This window comes from Mauremys mutica, chromosome 18 (genome assembly GCF_020497125.1).
Source record: "Mauremys mutica isolate MM-2020 ecotype Southern chromosome 18, ASM2049712v1, whole genome shotgun sequence".
NCBI classification, from domain to species: domain Eukaryota; kingdom Metazoa; phylum Chordata; order Testudines; family Geoemydidae; genus Mauremys; species Mauremys mutica.
In genome coordinates this window covers 19510012-19531451 of record NC_059089.1, presented here as the reverse complement: position 1 = coordinate 19531451, position 21440 = coordinate 19510012, and the positions used below count along the sequence as shown (strand labels likewise).

At 41.1% G+C, this 21440-nt stretch overlaps 1 protein-coding gene across 1 annotated transcript in view; it reads left to right on the top strand.

Annotated features, from left to right (window-relative positions):
* SETX (senataxin) overlaps positions 1 to 16958 on the top strand; it is a 48065-nt gene extending 31107 nt beyond the window's left edge. The window contains exons 17-25 of the mRNA XM_044992615.1: positions 599 to 670; positions 1663 to 1812; positions 3067 to 3174; positions 3959 to 4146; positions 4555 to 4647; positions 6957 to 7121; positions 7675 to 7773; positions 10892 to 10979; positions 13049 to 16958. Coding sequence (XP_044848550.1) covers positions 599 to 670; positions 1663 to 1812; positions 3067 to 3174; positions 3959 to 4146; positions 4555 to 4647; positions 6957 to 7121; positions 7675 to 7773; positions 10892 to 10979; positions 13049 to 13852 — 1767 coding nt within the window. The 3' untranslated portion in view covers positions 13853 to 16958. The remainder of the gene's footprint in view (positions 1 to 598; positions 671 to 1662; positions 1813 to 3066; positions 3175 to 3958; positions 4147 to 4554; positions 4648 to 6956; positions 7122 to 7674; positions 7774 to 10891; positions 10980 to 13048) is intronic.
* Positions 16959 to 21440: the final 4482 nt, after the last annotated feature.

Genomic DNA, 21440 nt, shown 5'->3' with positions numbered 1-21440 from the left:
TGTGTTTTAAAGCTTAGATTTTTTTTACCTTTAACCCTGAAATTGGATACATATCGAACAGTGTTGTTATGCTAAACAATCAGTTCCATCTTTTATTTAGCTGTGACACTGGTTAACTTTCCCAGACTTGAAGAAGAGCTGTGTGTAAGCTCGGAATCTTGTCTCTCTCACCAACAGAAACTGGTCCAATAAAAGATATTACCTCACCCACCTTGTCTCTTTACATATCAAGCAGTCAGACAAGGAACATTTTTGTGACTGTTACACTTTACTTCACTTAAGTCTCCCATCAATTTTTGCTTTAAACACTTGGCATACCTGCATGTTGCAGCTACCTGATAGTAAATTACAATGCTTAGCTTCTTGGAGACAAGCCAGTGTACTGTGTTTAGGAATCTAAATATCTTACGTTGTAGACAGCTCACAATTGTGTATCTTTTCTAAGAAACTGTGGTTTGCGTATACAGGTACACTTAGATATTAAAAGGCTGTAAGTTGAACATGTTTAGATGTATAGAAAACCTTGAGGCCATAGGAGAACAAAGGAAATGTGCATTGTTAATTACTCTTGATATTCCAGTTCATATCTTTCTTTCAGAGTCAAAAGTTAGATGAGGAAATTGCCCGACTTTCAAAGGAGCGGCAACAACTCACTTCTCAACTGAGGAAGGTAGGAATCGTTCCTCAGGGCAACGCTTTAAAACAGACTTAGTTAATTTGTATAGATATATCATCTTTTACAAAAGAGATGGTTCTTGATTTTGAGGTTGCTGGGAGGATTTAAAAGTAACTAAAGAAAACTTGAGTGAAAATTCAGGTATGTTCTGCTGGCAGGATTTTATAAAGAAACAGATGGGAAATATGTTAAAAATATATCATTAGTTTAGGGTGAATTTGAAATAATGAACAATCTACCTACTTGAGCACTGTTAGGAGCAACAGACTATAGGGGAGACATCTATTATATATGAACTCTTTCCCTCAGGACTCCTTCCCTTCACCACCCTGCTTCTAAACATCTGGTTCAAATACACTTAAATGTTTTTAAGCAAGTCAGCACACAGGAATTGGGGGAATTACTTGGTTTATGGAGAATGATGGGGCTATGTAAAGTAATTTGATACGCACTTAGAGGTGGAAACACACTCTGATGTGGAGCTTTTTTACAAAAAGCAGAAAATAGGGCCAAACTACAGGCAGCTATCCAAGGCATCACGAAAGCTTGATCTGTAACAGATATAGACTGTCTGTGACTCCCTACTTTGTCCTAAGGAGTTAAGGAATGTGGTGATGGCGAACTAATTTTAATACAACAATAATAAAGTCTGGATTGTATACATACAGACATAAAAGTACATTTCCGATGTTTACATCCTGTATAGCAATGTCTTGTAAACTACATAGAGAGATTGTTGTGCTTGGGAGTTAGTGAGAGTAACACCTTAGTCAGGCAGATTTAAAATATTTGTTTCATGTTCAGTTTCTTTTGGTATGAGCTAATATTCCTTCAAAGGAGCTGACTTCAGCGTAACCATATGTTTAGCTGTTTGAATTGGCCAAACTGGTAGATGCTGTTATCACAAGTCAGAATAGATGATTAAGAAAACTTTAACTCTGTCTAAAAGAAGCATGATATTAAGAGTCCTGCCCTTGTACTCAAAGGTCGGAGGGCGCCCTCAGGAAGTGCAGGCTAGCATCATCTTGGAGTCCCACATCATCTGTTGCACATTGAGCACAAGCGGAGGCTTTCTGCTGGAGTCTGCTTTTCGCCGGCAAGGACTTGACCCTTTCAGCTGTGTCATTGTGGATGAGGTCAGCAAAGTTTATTAGTAACTATAATCAGTTTAGTATTGATGGCAACAGCTACAGCATGATATTTGGAAGGATGGGGAAACATCCATTATAAGCTAACATTTTTTTTTGTTGCAGTCTTTCCTGAACACTGTTTTGTGGCTTCTGGTGATAAGCTCTCCTCAGTGCCAGAGCCAGACCATAATCCCCAAACTACCTTCTCTTCTGCGTACATCAGAAGGATGATACGGCTACACATACTGTTTCTCAGCCAGTGGCCTGAGGCCTTTGTAAATAGGTCTTTTTTGTCCTAGTTATAAATAGCAACCATCTGAGTCCATGTTCTACCATTTAGCAACGTCTGGGAGATCCCAGACCCGTGAAAGGCGATAACAGTGTCAAAGTTCATTACTTCTATCACGTAGCTGTTATTCAGGTGGGAGATTAATTTGAAGTAATCTAAACCATTGGTTTTCAAACTATGGGGTGTGCCGCTGTGTGGGGGCACAATGACCTGACTGGTTCTGAATTTTGTCTTGTTTCTTCAAAATATTCCTCTCACTAGCTGAGTCTCCTGGTTCACCTGCTGCCATGAGATTCTAAGAACAAGGAGGAGGGGAGGACTAAGAGTGTGGCCCCTCCCTTGTAGGAGATTTTGGGGGGGGCGCGGAGCATTCCATCTCGCTCACCTCTCTGGAGGCTGAAGTGCATGTGCCCCCTTGGGAGGTAGTTCCTGCCTGTACAGGCCCATGCACATGTGCTTGGGATTGCACCAGAGCCAAAGGAGCCTGTAGCCTGTGAGTGATTTGGGGAGTCCCGGGATGGGGACCTGGTTTCCTGCATATCCCAGGAAGGGGATGCTCGTGGGCCAGGGAGCAGCAAGTTGCCCTGGCCAGGATGGCTTCCCAAACTACAGACATCCGCAGAAATACTGTTCCTTAGAAAGAGAGGGGTGCACATGGGACATGAATCTCTGAAGGTGAGCACAGCAAAAAAAAAAAAAAAAAAAAGTGTTGTTGGAAACTTTCCAGATTGATGGTTTATAAATGTATCTATTTTAGAGAGCATGTAATTTCATATTGAGAGCAATTTATTTTGGTTTTCTTCACTCAGATTTTTTAAGCAAAGCAATTTTCCTTTGTTTTTTTAAACTTCGAAAAATGAATGTGTCTGAGTTGGGTTATTCTGGGTACATTACAGGAAATGTAATTCTTATGTTTCCTCTTTTTGGCTTACAACTCCTACTTCATTTGTTCCTGCTTGTGTATATGAAAGGCGGGACAATCATGTGAGGTTGAAACTCTAATTCCACTGACTCATCGCTGTAGTAAACTTGTCCTTGTTGGGGATCCCAAGCAGCTCCCTCCTACTGTAATATCTATGGTAAGCGGATTTTATTTGTACCTTTTGGTAATGGAGTTGTATAATGGAAATAGTGAAAGGACAACAACGTCGAGTAGCACAGACTGTATAAAGGTATGTAATCAAGGCTAGCTGGGACAATTTGAACATATAAAATATAAGGGGGAAAAGGATGGTCCATTGGTCAGGGCACTAGTCTGGGGCTCAGGTGATGAGGTTCAATGCCCTGCTGTGCAACAGACTTCCTGTGTGATGCTGGTCAAGTAAGTCACTTAGGGTATGTGTTCACTGCAGCTGGGAGTGAGCCTCCCGGCACAGGTAGACAGACTCACCCTAGCGGGGCTCACGCTTGCTTGCTAAAAATAGCAGTGTGGACATTTTGGCTTGGGCTCTATATTCCTATTTGTATGAGCCAAGAAAGGAGAAACATTAAATGTAATTCATACAGCACATGGCTTTCTTTACACCTGAAACTGCATGTTGGAAAAATTTTCTTATTGGATAGATTTGAAAAAATGAGATTATATTTCTTATTAAAGATCCACTAACTGTAAAGCTGCTGACTCTGATTAATGCCAGTAAAATTCTGCTGAAATGAAGTTGCAGACTTACTGACAAATATAAACTGTGAAAACTAAAATACAAATATCTGTCACACTGTCAAATTCAACGTCTTGTTGGTGAGTTAAAGGTGTGAAAACAGATGTACAAAGCTGCAAGTTTAAGCCCATATTGGATTTCTTATGGTGAAGTTTAAGATGCACCTAACTCCCCAAACGTCAATCCTGTGTCTTGCCTCTGGCAGAAAGCTCAAGAGTATGGCTATGATCAGTCTATGATGGCTCGCCTGCACAAACACCTGGAGGAACAGATGCAGCAGAGTGTTATAGGGAAGCTGCCAGTTGTGCAGCTGACTATACAATATAGGATGCATCCTGACATCTGCCTCTTCCCATCCAATTACATTTATGGCAGGACTTTAAAGACTGACAGGTGGGTTGCATTCTGTGCGTTTCGGTAGTAAGGGGTATTCCAGCAAAAACTAAACAGCACTTAGTTATTTCCACACAAATCAGTCAGTGTACTCCTTTGCCCCTAGGATTTCTTTCCAAAAGAGGGAAACAGATGTTTGCATAACTGGTGTGGAAACTCCTATACCCTTCTTCCAGCTGTTGTCTTGGGCTCATGAATTAACTAGATCATAATCTCAAAGACTGGGCTGATTTTCTATCACCAAGAGCTCAGTTTCTTGCCTTGGTATACATTGATGGCATAAGGAATTATGGAATCTAGAAGAGAAGCTGAAAGTCTCTTGCATTTTTTTACCTTTACTAGATAAGGGATGTATCAATTCTCAGAACTCTTGATGGTTGCAATGGTGATAATTACAATTATTTACAGAGCAACAGAAGAGAACAGATGTTCTTCAGATTGGCTATTCCAGCCATACCTGGTCTTTGATGTAGCAGATGGCCACGAAAAACGGGATAATGAGTAAGTTCTTCATTCTCCTCTCCACCAAAATCTAAATCTGCTGGTATAATTAACTGCAGAATAATTTTTCACACGTGGAACGTAGCCAAAGCTCCATTCTGAACTAAAGACCTGATGTTGACATTCAGCAGAGGGAGAACATTGTTTCTCAGGGCATGAGTTTGGCATTTCTCTGATGTAAATACTATCTTGCCTTTATAAAGGCTTGGGTGTAAGTGATTGTATATCTGAGCAGAGTCAGGGCTATCCTTCCTGATGTGGTTATCTCGTAATGAACCAGAGACCCTGTGAACAGCCTGTTTACTACCTGGAATGAGCGTCATTAACTTTGTCAGGTTTTTTTTTTCCTTCTAACTCTTTTCATGTCTGGTTTGGGACCCACTTTCCTTTCTGTGGGTGCAGGGTAGTCTTTCACAAGTCTTTTAAATGTAGTGTTGTTGTTAATCAAGGTCACCTGCCCTTTCTCCTTCCCTCTGCTAGTCCCCAGGGCTTTCCATGGCTGTCCAAGGTCAATCTATGGTTACCTTGAATGGCTCCAGTTGCTCCCACTTAGTTTGCGAGGGAGTTCCAAATGGTTCTCTGATTAATTCTCCTAGCTGCGCTCAACCCAGACCTTTAGACTTCTCCACATAAAGTTTGTTGACACTTAGCTCTTCCACTGTGGTTTGTGCTGAATCTGTCTGAGTATGGTTCAAAGCGCTATTGTCACAAATACTTAGCTCCAGACAGGGAGTGGTAGTGTCAGACTGTCAGATGGCTCTGCTACATTGGTTGAGGAAACAATGTTAAAAGAGAAATCCCAACCCACTTTCAGTTTAAAATCCTGCTGTCTTCTAAATAAAAAAGCACAAAATGCATGTAGCACTGGCTGTTTGGACTTAACTCTGTGCCTTGCTCCTCATGCTTTCTTCATTCCAGTATTCAAACTGGTATGTCAACTGTTTTGTATCATTCTCAGAGAACAAACTCAGAACTGGTAGGTAAGGTCCCATGTGAAGAAAATCTATGGGGAAAAGAATTCAGGAGAGCTGGCAGTTTCTCAGGGAGATAATATTGAAGACACAACGACTGACTATCTCAATGTGAAGAGAAGATAGAACAAATAGTATGGCTCCATCAGGAGCTCTTTAATGACCTGAAAATCAAAAAGGAATCTTACAAAATACTTGACTTTGGAAGGAAAAATCAAATGCACAACTATAAAATGGGGAGTAATCGGCTAGGTGGTAGTACTGCTGGAAAATATCTGGGAGCATTAATGAATCAAAAATTGAATGAGAGTCAACAGTGTGGTGCAGCTGCAAAAAAGGGCTAATATCATTCTGGAATGTATTAACAGAAGTGTTGTATGTAAGGCATAGGTGGTAATTATCCTATTCTGCTTGACCCTGGTGAGGCCTCAACTGGAGTACTGTGTCCAATTCTGGTCTTTCTCCAATTTGTCCAAATCTTTTCTAAAATGGAGAGTCCAGAGGAGAGCAACTAAAATTATATAAGGTTTAGAAAAACTGACCTCTGAGGAAAGGTTACAAAAACTGGATGTGTTTAGTCTTGAGAAAAGATGACTGAGAGGGGGATCTGGTAAGTCTTCAGATATGTTAAGGGCTGTTATAAAGAGGACAGTGATCAATTGTTCTCCATGTCCAGTGGTGGTAGGACAAGAAGTAGTGGGCTTAATCTGCAGCAAGGGAAAAGTAGGTTAGATATTAGGGAAAACTTTCTGACTACAAGGGTATTTACATTGGAATAGGCTTGCAAGGGAGGCTGTGGAATCCTCATCATTGGAGGTTTTTAAAAACAGGTTGGACAAACTCCTGTCAGGTTGGTCTAGGTATACTTGGTCCTGCCAGAGTGCAGGGGGCTGGATTTGTTCATTTCTTGAATGGGCGTAAATATAAATAAGTGTTCATTTTGTGACAGTGGAATTTAATGCCGTGTCCCACCAGCCGCCAGCTCACACTGCTAACTAGCACCATTTCTCCAGGCCTCTATGACCTCACTGACTTGCTTCTCCATGTTGAATGCTAAGGTTCTGCTTATCACAAGAAACACTTGCTCCCCTCCTCTATAACTTCCCCAGACATTAGAGCTCACATGGGACTGATGATAGAGCCTTTCACAGGAGATCTTCCCCACTGGTGTATGTCAACCCTACCTTGGTGGTTGCTTGTAAATGCTTTGCAACCTCTTTCATCCAGAGATCTCAAAAGGATAAAGCATGAAGAGGCACAGTAAAATGAGCTGTGCTAAAGTCGTGAGTTTAACAATATATAAATGGTTTTGACATTGGTTTTCTTCCTCTTGTTCAGCTCTTTTGCTAATCCCCAGGAAGTGAAGCTGGTGATGGAAATAATGAAATTGATTAAAGAAAAAAAGAATGATATTGGTTTTCGTCACATAGGAATAATCACCCCTTACAGTGCACAGAAAAAGATGATTCAACAAGAGCTGGACAGAGAGTTTGGAAGGGGCAGGTAAAAATACCCTACATGTTCTAATGGGGACTAAATCCTCTGGATGGACTCCTTTTGCTTTTCCTCTGTCAAATATTGCAGTAGGGTAGAAACTGTAATAGTAAAAAAAAATTGTGTGCTGAGAAAAAGTACTGACAATTGGCTGCAACTGGTTAAGCTGTTACAAGCATAGAGCAGCATTCAAAGCCTTTTCTCTTAATAGTGATAGTGAGGTCCTTGGGTACCATTCTCTAGTTTGTATCTCTTTATGTGATCTGATTTATACAGCCGTTCAGAACAAAGCTGATTAACGAGCACACTTCCAATGATTCCTGAACTACAGTGAACCTGAACAATATTCTGGCATAATCTTGGCGTCTGAAAAAGAAAGTGAATGTTTTCACAAAGGAGGGTCATGCACTGTATCTTTTTTTGTTAGAAATAGTTTAATTTACAGCATGGATTATTGTAAGACGTTAACCTTTCATAAAAGTGCTTAGGTTATTGGGATAAGCACTTGGTTAAAATTGAAAGATGAAAATTATAAACAGCTCAAAATTCTTCTCTCTCCTAGAGCGGGGGAAGTAGACACAGTTGACGGGTTCCAGGGTCGACAGAAAGACTGCATTCTAGTGACGTGTGTAAGAGCGAACAGCACACACGGGTCAATTGGGTATGTCTTGCTTTTTAAAAAAAAAAAAAAAAAAGGCGGGGGGGCGGAGTTGGAGACTAGAAGTCTGCACACACCTAGAGAGACTTTACTGACTTGTGGTCTCTGCAGAACGTCAGAAAGAGAACATCAGAGAGATAATCTGTCTGGTGTTTTTCATCTCTGCCAGCCAAATTAAGCATCCTAATGGTCAGTTCACCCTCACCCCACCCCACTGATCTCCTAAAAGTGGTCTGGGCAGGAGGTGCTATAGAAATATCTAACTCTTATGTAATTCTTTTCTTCAGTAGATTTCCAAGCACTTCACAATCTTTAATGTATTTCTTCTCTCAGCACCCCTGTGAGGTAGGGCAGTGTTATCCTCATTGTAGAGCCAGAAACTGAAGCACAGCGAGGCTAAGTGGTTTGTCCAGGGTCTCACACAGAGTCTGTAATGGAGCAGGGAAGTAAACCTGAGACTCCCAGTGCAAAGTATAATAATCTGCACTGAGCACAGATGAACTTGCATGCATCCTTTGGTTTTCCATTTTAATTGTCTGTTTAGTTTGGATAGAGATGATGCCTGGGTAACTGATGGCTGTGTATCTTTCTTCATGCTATTAGCGCTGCCGTGCAGTCTCACAAATTACACACTCATGACTGTATATTGCAACTTTGTTGATGTGCTGATCATTCTTTCTTTTAAAAAAAATTATTCATGATTGTGAATGAAAGTGACCTATTTATATAGCACTTCCAGTGCCAAAGTATTGCTACATAGCACAGTGGTTTATAAATATGTTCAGAAATAAGCTAGATGGTTCCTTCATAGGTGAAATGGGCTTGTTCGCATAAGTGATAAGGGCATAAAAAGACTCAATTCTAGGTCACTAGTTCAAATAATTCCAGATCAGTAATGACATAATGTCATTCCCAGCTGACAGCTGTTTGACCCAGTGAAAGGAGACTCAGCGCCAATCTTTGTGTGTGTGTGTGTGTGTGTGTGTCACAGAAATTGCCATTACAGTTGGCACTAGTTTACTATTTACTGGTAGTTGCAGCAGTAAAGACAACCAACTGTTAAACGGACATTGGTACTGAACCATCTTGAGAGGCAGTGTGGTGTAGTTCAGTGAGTCTCAGGGTGGTCCATGAGGAGCTGACTGCTCACATGAAGCTAATTCTTTGTTTCCACCTGCTAAATTGCATTAAGATGGATAAAAACATGTAAAATGCTTCCCTGATGTTAATTTTCCCCATAGGCAGTTGCTAGTGGCCACATGGATGTTGTGTGATCATGGAGATGGTCTGCACAAGCATGACTGGGAGGGCAGATGGCCCATTCTCCATTGAAATGTGGGTCTAAACAATGAATAAATTTGAGAATCCCTAAGCTAGATGATTGTTTGGGAATGGGAGCCAGGTGTAATTCTGGTGCTGTTATTGGCTGGCAAGTCACTTACCCTCTTTGCTTCAGTTTGCCCCTTTACAAAGGTTACTAGCTCACCCAGCTGTTGAGGCTTTATTTATGTATCGCTTTGGCAATAAGATGCTCTTGTCCCTGGGGATGCTGCTGACATACGTTAACAGTTCATTAGACTGCTTTGATCTATTCTAGCCCTCTTTGAAATGGGACTAGCTGAAAGTGCTCTAACAAACTGTTAACATGCATCAGCAAGGGTGTATGTGGACAGACCACGGCAGGCTGGTGTGGTGTAGATTCACACCCCAGCTTGCTGCAGTCTAATTGTTCATGTAGACAAGGACTACGTATTAATCACTGTGGTCTCTTCAAACCATGTTGGAGAGGTGTTATGCGAAATTTCCACCACTGCTGCCTGTGCTGTAGATAATTTTGTACCGAGCAGAGGGGCTTTGATCTCCAGGGTAACCAGTCCAGCGGTGAATTCACCGAAAAGGTGACCTGCAAAGGGAGAAAAACCCTGCCCAAGAAGTGGCACTGAAAGGATATTGTAATTGGGAGAGAAGGGACCCATTTAGATTTTTTACCTTAAAACTATCAGGAATATCAAGTTGTGCCGTCCCATTTTTTTTTTTTCCTGGAGAACTGTGTGGTGTCTACACTAGGGAATTTTACCTCAGAAATTCCACTGGTGGAAGCCCTAACATAGGCTATTCTCTGGGTTGCAATGTTTTTACTATCGTGTGTGTGTGTGTGTGTGTAACTGCTGAAAAATAGGACTCATTAACATGTTGGTAACACCAGGTATTGATGTGGTACCTGTTCAGCTAAATTGGTGTCAGCTGTGATGAGACTTTCTTTTGTAAAATTCTTTGGGCAGAGTAGGCTCTGGAGTTGGGAGCTTTCTCAGTCCTCATTGGAGGAGGAGGAGTGGGTGTGTGCTAGTCTTTAACAGAGAGCTTTTTTCCGCAAGGTTCATCAGAAGTTTGAATTAAATAGGTGCTAACAAAAATTGAACTTTAAACAATGAATAAAACCTATAATTCTGTTATCTGTATAGCCCTCTGGCAAAAACAGGGTAGACAAGATCTAATATTTCCAATGTGAAAACTTCTTTGTCAAGGAACAAAAATGTCAGGTCTCAAGAACCATGACACAGCAAAAATGGCACACACCGTGTGTTTCTCCTTAAAATAAATAAAATATTCAAGCACAGTGTTGAAATGTCAAATAGAACCTTTTCACATTAATCATACCAAATATTATTAATCTATTTCAGTTCAAGTCAAAAGGAAGCTCAAAGTCTTGACAGGAGAAATAAGTTTGATCTCTTCCATCTGTGAGTCTGTGCAGGGAAGGGAAGTGGCCGAGGGAGTAGGAAAACTCTGGAGACTGTTTTAAGATGAAAGGAGAAGTAGTGGCTATAAGTGGGGCTGGAGAGACCATTGAGAAGGGAAGCAGCAGCAGAAGAAGCTGGGGGGAGTGAGATTCTCTACAGGGGATTGAAGATGGCAAAGGGAGCCTGGGTAACAACCAAAGTGCCTGTTCAGGGGAGGGCTGGCTGCTGTAGTGGGAACAAGGGATGGAGGAAAACCCACCTTCTTTGTAGTTAGCATTTTTTTATTTCAGCAATTGTCACTTCTTAAAAATAAGAACTAAAGTTCACCTAAGAGCGTTGGAAGAAATAATACAGCAACTGAATTTTGTTTCGTTGTTTAGGTTTCTGGCAAGTCTTCAGCGTCTGAATGTTACAATTACCCGAGCAAGGTACAGCCTCTTCATCCTTGGAAGACTGACAACGTTAATGGTAGGTACAGTGTTGTATTCCGGGGAATCTCTACCTGTTCTCCCTGTCAGTTCAGGTCAGGAATGAGACCTGAAAGCCATTCCCAACCCATCCTTGTGTGAAAGAGGAGTCTGGGTTGGAATAAAGTTGTTCAGTTAAAGCAATCCAATGGTGTGAAAGCTGTTCTTGGGCAGAGTCAGTTGTCCTTGTCTAATGCACCGCCACAGAAGGCTTTCTGAAGGGAGAGCTGTATCCATTGTTTCAAGCCAGGCAGGTGAGATGTTGTTCTGTAAAAAGGCTTGCAATAAAATTTAACAGAAAAAAATACTGAAAATATGAGGGGGTAAATCTTCTCTCTAGTGGCAGCCTGAACAAGAGCTGGCACTGGGAAGCTCCACAGCCTGAGGGTCAGAATCCTCTCCTTTCTTCCCCCCAAAAGCTGAACAATAAACCAAATGAAGCTGCCTTCCCCAATCCTAGTGACTGCTTCAGGTCGGGCGAAGACCAGAGGACCCACCATCCCCAAATACTCTCCAGATCTGCTCCCAATTCCCTTTGTAGCAGAACTGCACCATATCTCCTTACAGTGCCCTCCATGCCTGAGGAAGAGTTGGTTTTTCACTCTGTAGCACATGCTGAGAATGCAAATTAAGCATAAAAAGAGGCCAGTTTAGTTCCAGACACTGGCTTATTGATGATGTCCTGTTCACCCCTTTCCTTCCCGAGTTTGTTAGATCCTAGGCATGGTGGCGTAAAGTAAGGAGGAAAGAGGGAAGATTTTAGCTTATTTCATTGGGATCAAGTGTACTGCACTTGACCAGTTTTGAGGTTGCTAGTCGTTGTAATAAGAATCAGGACGGCTGGACAGTTTAACTACTGTAGCTGGCATTTCTCATTCAGCAGAGAATCAGTAAATGTCCTTGTTCTCATGATATTATTCTTGCATATAGTGCCTTGTTTCTAATAGGATCAATCTAAGAAACTATTAGATTTTACTCATTTAGGAAACTAAAATGTCTTTTTGAATTTGAAATTTTTAAAGGAACATTTCCAGCTTTAAAAAAAAAAAAATCCCACTTTTGTCTGAATTTTTACTTACACATTTCAAGTAATGCCTAAGATAACCAACTGTAAAAAAAATAGATTTTTTTTTCTATTACTTCAGTTTGTTTACCTTTTGCACAAAATGCTAGCAAATGCACAATCAGTTTCCCTGGGATAGTCAGTTTTCCCTACATGTGGGTCTTTTACACAGAAACAGTGGAGAAAAATGTTCTTACAAAACAAGAAAATGTGGCTGGGTAACCACAGAAATTTGCAGGGTGGAATCTGGCGCAGGTGTAGTAATTGAAACTGCTTAAATTCACCTTTTAAAAATTGCCTATATTTGAAGTTGGTGTCCCTTAAACCAGTGGTGTGAAAATTTTTCAAATCGCCCCCTTCCCCCCACCATTCAGAGAATTTGTCTTGCCCCCTCTGTTACTTGTAATCTGAAACTTTTTTTGTGCAGAAGTAAGAGTGGCAATGTGAAAATATTTGTCAATATCACTTTCCACAGAAGACTTAGCACCTCATTGCCAGCAGCAGCAGAAGTAAGGCTGGCAGTTGAGCACTAGTAAGTCTGGTATGAAAAGTGATATTGAGAGTTTCTTTGAACCCCTGCCCCTGAGATACTCTTGCACCCCTACCCCTCCCCCAGTTTGCACACCCTTGCCTTAATTTTTCAAAAAATATATTTTATTACTGTATCTCATCCACCACTAGGGGGCAATCGCACCACATTTTTGTGTTGTATTTGGACAAGGTCGGAGGACCGCTCTCCTGACAATCATAGTTACAGGAGCTGTCGTTTTAAATGAGTTTGTACGATGATGGCTAAAAGTATCCTCTTTGTGTTATAGCAGCGGGATGCTTTATTGCTTTTTAATGAAACTTTTACTAAAAATCCTTTCATCCCAGAGCAAGTGTACATCCAGTTCCTGTGACAGCTATAGGAAGTGAGGTTGCATGGATTAAAAATGAGACCACATGCATCCCGAGATCCCTGTGTGTGCAGGTTTCTTTTTGCTAACTATTTTTCTTCTTTCAAGGAAAATAAAGATTGGAATAAGCTGATTCAGGATGCTCAGAGAAGAGGCGCGATCATCAAGACTTGTGACAAAAACTATAAAAAGGATGCTGTTAAAATTCTGAAGCTCAAACCAGCATTACAGCGGCCACTCTCCTATCCTCCTACTGCTGCACTGTCAGAGAAAGCTACTCAAGTGCAGGTGTGTTTGGGCAGTGATGGGAAGAATAAAGTCACCAACAGACAAAGCAGCAGTGACTCTAGAAAACTCTCTGCCAGTGCTGGCCTGTCAGCACAAGGCAATGGAGTAGTCCGACAGCCCCCAGAGTCTCAAGCTTTGGGTTCCAAAGGTGTCACTCTTCCCACACCGGTGCAGCCTGCTGCTCGAGAGAGACCACGGGATCCAAGGCTGGCTAGGAGGACAGAAGCGACAGGGAAGGAGCAGGCCTCCAAGAACAGCAATCCATCATCCCTGAGCAATCCAGATGTGACATTGTCACGGGGACCTGATGCCTCTTCAGCCCACTGGGGTCAGATCAGCAGTGTGCAGCCTCCTGTCTCCAAGGCAGAAGATTCGAACAAGCCCAACCAAACTGTAAGACAGCCAGACATGCCTTTCACTGCTTCCCATACAGCCAGGCAGGACCATGACTGGAGAGTTTCTGTCTCGTCAAAAGAGGCAAAAACTGTCGGTAAAGAAGACCAGAAAGGTAATGAGTGGAGCAAAGAGAAGGACTATTGGACCCCTGCAAGCAGAAGAGCATCGGAACAACCCCTGGAGAACAAAGACTTGAGTGAGGCCAAGAGGAGGAAGGTCTCCTATTAGCTGAAATCTTTCTAGGATCAGCTGCAGCTGGCAGCCTTACCCCCACTATATAAGCCCCTCCAAAACCTATCCCCCAGCCCTTAACAATATGGACTGTATTAAAAAACAAAGTATCTAGTTCACCTGGAACTCCTTCATATTACTACTTTTCTACTAACAGATCCAGTTTTTTTCCATCCCATCACTGGGTGAATTCATACCTGAAAAATTATATCCTTGGAGCTTTTGAACTGAAAAGTTGGGTAATTGCTCCATATGTAATGGCAGTAAGTTTGAACTATGATCCTAGGAAGTGAAGTGGTGTAAATGTTGAACTGATGTATATTTGTATAGCATACAAAATTATTTTAAGATTTAATTCAGCAAGCGTATTGCTGCTTGTTTCCATGCCCAAAAGCTAATTTCAGAGTGGAGCACAATTTTTTTTTATAAAAAAAACAAAAAAACAAAAAACTGAAAGAAAACTTCACCAGAGATTTTTGGTAAGTCTAGTTTCTTTAACAGCAAATGGGACATTTTGAAAAGGCTGAGAGGGTGGTAACAGGTCAGATGGCTTTTGATTCTTTCTGAAATTCCACTGGTGCCTCATGGAAGACAATGGGGGGCGGGGAGATGAATGTTCAACAGAGAATTCTGCATACGGTGTGGGGGGTGTACATATATATTTTTTTTATTTCACTGCCCCATTTTTTCATAGGAACAAAATATCCTCAGTTCATGCAGCTGTGCCTTGAGTCTTACTTTTGCTCCTTATTCTTCAGCTGTTGTCCTTAGCCATCTGATCGGGACATCAGTTTATTGCAGTTTGAGTCCATAGACTGATGGCACTAACTGTGGCTCCAGGCTCTGAGCTCCCACTGAAGTCAGTAGTAGTTGAGGACAGTCAGATTGCGTGAGCCTGGTTAGGCCTGTTGGCTCCAAGTGAGGAATAAGCAGCAGAAGTTTTTGAAATCTTAATCAAAGATCCGGTCAATGCTTGATGACAATGATACTTGGCTTGCTTGGTAACAGAGCACTTTGAGATCTGCAGAGATGAAAAGGGCTAGCTATGTAAGAGCTATTACTGGATTCTGTTTACTCTGGAGATGTAGAATATCTAACTGGTAAATGAATAAAACTGCAATAACTATTTAAAAAAAAAAAAGCCCTACTCATGTGCATGTTTTCATAACAGAACCAAAAAAAAAATTGCAAGTGGAGTTGTTTCTAAATAGAATGTGTTCAGATTAAGGCATCAGTTGCTCTTTCAGGAATATGGTGAATGTCTAAGTGTATAAAGAAAGTGAATAACATCTGTTAGGCATACTATCTGTTTTGCATAGAGACAATACTGAGCTCATATTTTGTTTGTGTGTGTTTATTTAGCACTTTGACGATCTGTCACCGGCTAGAGCCAGAAGTAGTGTGGGTAAGCAAGGTGCAGATTTTTTCTGTGGACCTTTGGTGATGATGCAGCTCATTTTCAACTTTCAAATACCCCTACTATGATACACCAGATCATTTTGTGTTGTTGACAAATGACCTCTCAGGACTAGAAGGAAGTAATCAAACTTGCTTTTATATGGGAGCTCTTGTGAGATAGAACCCAGCTTTCTTAAGATGCAAAATTAAGACCTAGCTCCATTAAATTAATGGGAGCAGGTTCTCAGCACATCTACTGAATGACTTATGCCCACCACTAAACACGAGTATTTTGATTCCATTACCATGCTGGTCTTTCCAATTTCACCACAACATAAGAAAATGAACTCTGCAAGACTGCCATGGGCTAAACAATTGTGCCAGTGGTATTGTTTAGGTCTCCCTCCCGATACTTTCATTGCAGTGATTAATGTTGCCTTCTTCCTTTAAAACTGACAAACAGCTGCGTGGTGGTGGTGGTGGTGTCACAGCAAAATATAGAGATGACATAACCACTGTAAGAATAATAAGACAGTAGCCTACGTGGTAAACTGCAAATTGTACTGGTATGAATTCACCTATCCAAGCTTGAAATAGATGTGCTTTACTAGTGACAGCTGAGTGATAGGTATTTTGAAGGCTATATCTCCTGTATCTGCATGGCACAGCTCATGACCTGCTGTTCTCTAGTACAGTGATGGTAAAGTGAATAAATGGGCTAAATTCTGCCCTTAGATAGGCACAGGAATGAAGCCAATAACAGATGTTGGCACACAATTTGGGGGCAGAATTTAACCCCAAAGCTTTGTTTAATATGTGTACTACATTAATTGCCAGTGTACGCACCTTAAACTGCCATGAAAGTTCTTCAGAGGAGCGTATGATCTAACGTGTTTTCAGAGAGTAGAGCTGTTGGAATGAGCCACTTGTTGTCATGCATTAGTGATCTCTGCATAACTCTTAGTTGAGATTCAGTCCCTTTGTGTATCTATATCTAGGCTAAATAGGAACACTTTGAAATACTGTCTCCCTTATAAACCTATTGTATCGGTGCAGTATGGGTTAAAAAGGCAGGGTTAGTCAGCAAACCGCTGTAGTTCCTATAGCTATGGAAACCATGCAGTGTATATTCATGTAAAAAAACTGAAGACAAAGTCAGTCAGAATCAGGGAATGCTGTTCTAACGGTTAACTGGAAAACTGTTTGTCATGCAAATCTTAGAACTCTTCCAGTCTCCTTTTTGTCATATCAGCTGCACATTCCAGAACGTAAGTTCTATCCTGAAAACGACACTTGTCAGGTGCTGGAAGGAATTTTATTCTGATGTCGTACATTGTCTTTGTTGCATTACATCACCCATGCTTTGTATATTTTATATCTCCTGTCTGAATATAGGGAGAAGTGATGAGCTGTGCCGTTTTCACTATATAGGGATAAGTGGCTGTGTGTGCCTATCTGTACTCAATAAATTCTGTACATGCACTATTGCTTAGTGGAGTTGTATAACTTCTCAATAAACCCTGTTTGATTGAGAGACTGCAGTACCATTCCAGTTTACTCCCTCAGCTGATACAAGGTTTTATTGCCTTTACTTGCTTTGTATCTGTCACTGTTTTGTCCATCATTTCTTTGCACTAGCTCATTCCTGCCACATCAGTTTGTTAATGCTGTATTTTGTTTTTGAATAAAAAAATGTTTGGGTTGAGTTTTCCCTTTATGTTAAGCATTTTTCTCTTTATGCATAGCCCAGAATTGGTTGCTTTTAGTGAAAATGAGAGTTCATGTGGAGTAGATTAATAGCTTTTAATTGGTATTTTTCTTCCAGCTAGATACATAACACTTAGTGTAACCAGCAGGCAAAGTGTGATCCCAGGCACTTTCTTCACTTAGAGAGTTTAGACTAAATGTATTACAAAAATAAAACCTATGCCAAGATACACACTGATATGATGCAGTTTTAACTTATTTTCACCTCAACTGTTTCTTTTGCTCATGCATCATGTAATCAGCCTTTTAGTAGAGACCGATGAACATATATGCCATCTATATTATGTTGTCATTTTGTTTTCTCCTCCTCTGACTGATCTGGCCAATCCCTCAACTTATGCAAGTAGTCTTGTACTATTTTTTCTCACGTATTCCTGTTTCAGAACTAGTAAGTGGCAGAATAGCCATTGGAAGACCCCTGTCCTCTTGCATGTGTATTGCCTAGATGAATCATTAATGAATGTGTGGAAGACTGACTGCATGTATTCTAATGTAAAGCAGTTTAATTTGGTTTTTGGACCAAATAAGTTTGGAGGAAGAAACTTTAAATGTTTGTAAATCAGTGGCTCCTGTTTGGCTTAATTTTCAGTGCTTTGGCGGCTCCTTTGTGGTGCTGCTTGTCATTTGATATCTCTGAATAACAGAATGGGAATCCCTTGTGCTTATAAGTGCTGAAAAATACTCTGTCCAGAATAGATGGAAGAGAATTGCACTTATCAGAGAATCAGACACTGTCTGTTAAGGTGGTATCCAAACATTGCCTAATATGGGTATCTTTCTTTTGCAGATTTCACTGCAGTTATACAGGATACAGCACCATAACCTCAGTCTGGCACTTAAGATACCTCCCTTCGTGGTATCTATACAGAGGTCAGATTTACTATCCAGATAAAAGCAATAACCCAGTTCAGTTCATACCTGGTACCTTAACTTTTTGTCACTTGTGTGAAGTGCTTGGCATTTGACTGTTACAAGTGCACCCAAACCCTACTTAACTAAACTTACTGGGGGTGAGGGTGGAAGGGGTCCACATGAAATTAAAAAAAAAAAAAAGTGTCTCACTGTCAGTAACACAAGCCAAACTCCACTGGTGGTAGCAACATTAGGTGCTCTGTAGTAGACAAGGCTCTAATGGCCAGGTATTTTTAACCTTTTTTGTCTAACTCTGCTTTGACTAGATCTAAACCACACCAGATTAAAAACACCAGCAGCACCCAGGGCCTTGTCTGCTTTAGAGCTACCGAAACTGGGAAAGCGGTGGAAGAATTTTCAGAAGAAAACTCTAATGTAGACAAGTAGCGTGTGGCTTGCTGATTTGAAGGCAGCTTGGTCCAGTGGACAAAACAAAGGACTGAGCATTGAGGTATCAGGGTTTGAGTTGTGCTACTGACTCAGAGGGCAACATAGGGCAAGCCACTTATCGCCTGTTGCCCGGTGTCTAACGTGGAAGTAATTCTTCCCCTTCTTTATAAAGGGTCTTGATCTCTACTGCTGCCATGGAAGTAACAAGTATTGTGTATTTCCAGGTCAGAAGATGGGATGAGGCTATAGAGCATGTACCAGTAAATTAAGGGTAAAGCAAGATTTAGACGTATGTTGTAGTTACCTTTTTAAAGTAAGTGTCAAAAACCCAGGGACTTCCGTCCTTTTTTTCTTTTTTTTAAAGCCACCATTTGAATGTGCAAGCTGATATCTGTACTTTAAAATTAGGGCATAACATTGTTCTAGTATTTGACAGCTTGAAGGCTAGTTGGTCATTTGCAGATTTATATCACAACAACCAGAACCATGTTTCTAAAATTGCAAAACACTCTCCTCTACGCTGCATGAATAAATAATTCAGAGATGAAACAAACTCTGCTATATTGTAATTGGGATTTATGGTGCTAAACCATAGAATACAATTTCTATCCACAAAGGCTCCATTCGCAAGTCGCATATAAGGCCTTTCTAAATCCCTGGAAAAATCCATTGCAGTTTTCAGTGCAAATAAATCCAAACTAAGCAGTGTGTTGTACATTACATGCTTCTGAAAGATGAAGCCTGTTAGCCATGTGTTCCTGTCTGCTAAGGTACACACTCCCTTCCCATTAGTGCCCAGGAAGATCATGGGGAGTGAGAGGTGAATATATCTTGTACACTTGTTACATGTATGGTTCAGCATATATAAAACTGGTTTTCTAGACTGGCATATGTGACACTGTCCAATGCAGTCCTATTTAATTGCTCTATCGAGTAGAGAATTTGCTCTTCTGCAGTGGGATTCAATGCAATCTGAACCTGAGGACTGTCATTGATTTCTGCTCTCCCGCCTTTAAACTCCCAAATCACTGCAGAGTTGCAGGGGGCTGCCTTCAGAGTCTCACTCCTGCTCCTGGCTAACAGAGGGTGACTTTAGAGCCACTTAGCAAAATTCTCAGGAATGTAATTTAGACTTCCCCACCGTTATGGCCCATGACACAGATTTATGACATTCCTGTCCCCCCTTCTCCCCCGTTACTAGGGTGACCAGATGAGATGAAGAAAATATCGGGACATGGGCGCTGGCAGAGTAAAAAAAAAAAAAAAAAAAGCCGAGTGCTGCCAGCAGAGCAAAATATTAGGACAAATTATGTCCTGACCAAAGATCAGTCGGGACGCGGGACAACCACCCAAATATCGGGACGATCCCGATTTTATCGGGAGTCTGGTCACCCTACCCCTTATGCTTGCCCACCCCAAAACCAATGTTTTCCCTGGGCAAGCAAAACTAGATAACTCTACTTTAGAGCAACTTGAAACTCTCCTCTGCCCGGGTGCCTAAATGTGCCACTCCCAACCAACCCTTACGTGGCTCCAGCAAAGCACTCCAGGTTTGGCCATGGACTAGGAACATTTCCTAGAAGATGCTGCTTTAAGTATCCTTAGTGCCTAATTCTTATCTTATTTAGAACTAAGAAAACACTGAGCTGCTGCTTTTATTTACACTTGGGGCATTTCGTGAAAGCCAATTAAAGCACAGAATGTTGATGATGGGACAAAGTGCTGATAGCATGTGCTGAGTCCCTTTCCCTTTAATGGTCTATTTCCCCCTTTCAGGATCAGCCTTTCAGATGAACTGCCCTGTGCAGCTCTAACAAATTCTAGCAAATGTAGATTTTCCCTGTCTTCAGCTGAGAATGAACATGGTTAAAAGCTTTCTCGGGTGAGTGAATTTGTGCATAAAGCCAAACTACTGTTCTTTTTTTTTTCTTTTCTGTAGCTATGGTGATAGATTCATACTGGCTGCACTATTTAATCATGCCAGACAACAGGTCTAGGATTGCAGATTTTTTGATGGCTTTTATTTGGGTAAACAGATTTGTTATGACACCACCAAATAGTTAAAGTTGGAATACAATTTGAGGTAAATAGGAAAAAGAGGTCTCTCTCAGTGCTTGTTTAAAGAGGTCAGCATTTTGCAGACAGGTATAATTTTGAAAATAAACAGGCAAACCAACTTAAAACGTTAGTGTGAGTAGATTTTTCAGGAGGGTGCTGGTGCCTTTTAAGGATTTTTCTGTTAGCCTTCCCACAACCAATATGCCCTTCCCTTCTTCCCCCTCTCTCCCCCCATTTAAAAGCATGAACTGTTGCTGCATGAATCGCTGCAGCTTCTCTATGGGTCTTCCAGAATGTGAATGTTCATCAGTGGCCTGTACATAAGATGAAGGATGCTTCTTCGTTTTGTATTATGGTAAAGCTATTTCTCCTTTGTGTGGATACCTGTCTTGCATATTACCTTTTGTCAATATGTTCAAAGCATTGAAGTTCTCAAAGCTTTAAAAACATTTCCTTTTTAAAACCCTGAATTTCAGAGTTTGGGGAGATGTGTTTTCAGTCGTGTGTCCTTCCTGGCTGCATGACTGCTAAATTTAAAAATGAAAACGGGCTTTCTAAAACAGGACCAATCATAGCAGCTTTGAGTCTGTCTTTATGATGGGATCAGAACTCCTCCCCTTGCTTTCAAACTGGCTATTTGGAGTTGTCCTAACCAAAGTCCACGGATCATTTAATTTGCCTTTGAGACAATTCCTTGGTGTGGTGTTTTCCTGGGGTTAGATTACTGTAGCGTGGCATCCACTTCTGTCTAGGTAGGTATTTATAAAGAGCCCAATACTAGGTTATAGATACCATGGTTTTTTTCCATTTTCTTTTGCACCATGACTTCAGCAGCTGTAAAGTGTGTTGTATCCCCCTTGTGGCTACTCTAAAGGATAACAGCCTACTTTTGTTACTAGCTAAGGAGGTGCTGCTTCAGCTCAAGTTATAGGAGCCCGTGTGTTGGTACCTTAGGTACATCGTCTAAACCCTGCTGCCAACCTGTGGTGAGGGGGTCATAACATCATTTCTGCTTATTTCTATCTAAAGCCATGCAAGGAAGCCAGCGACATCTTTTTAA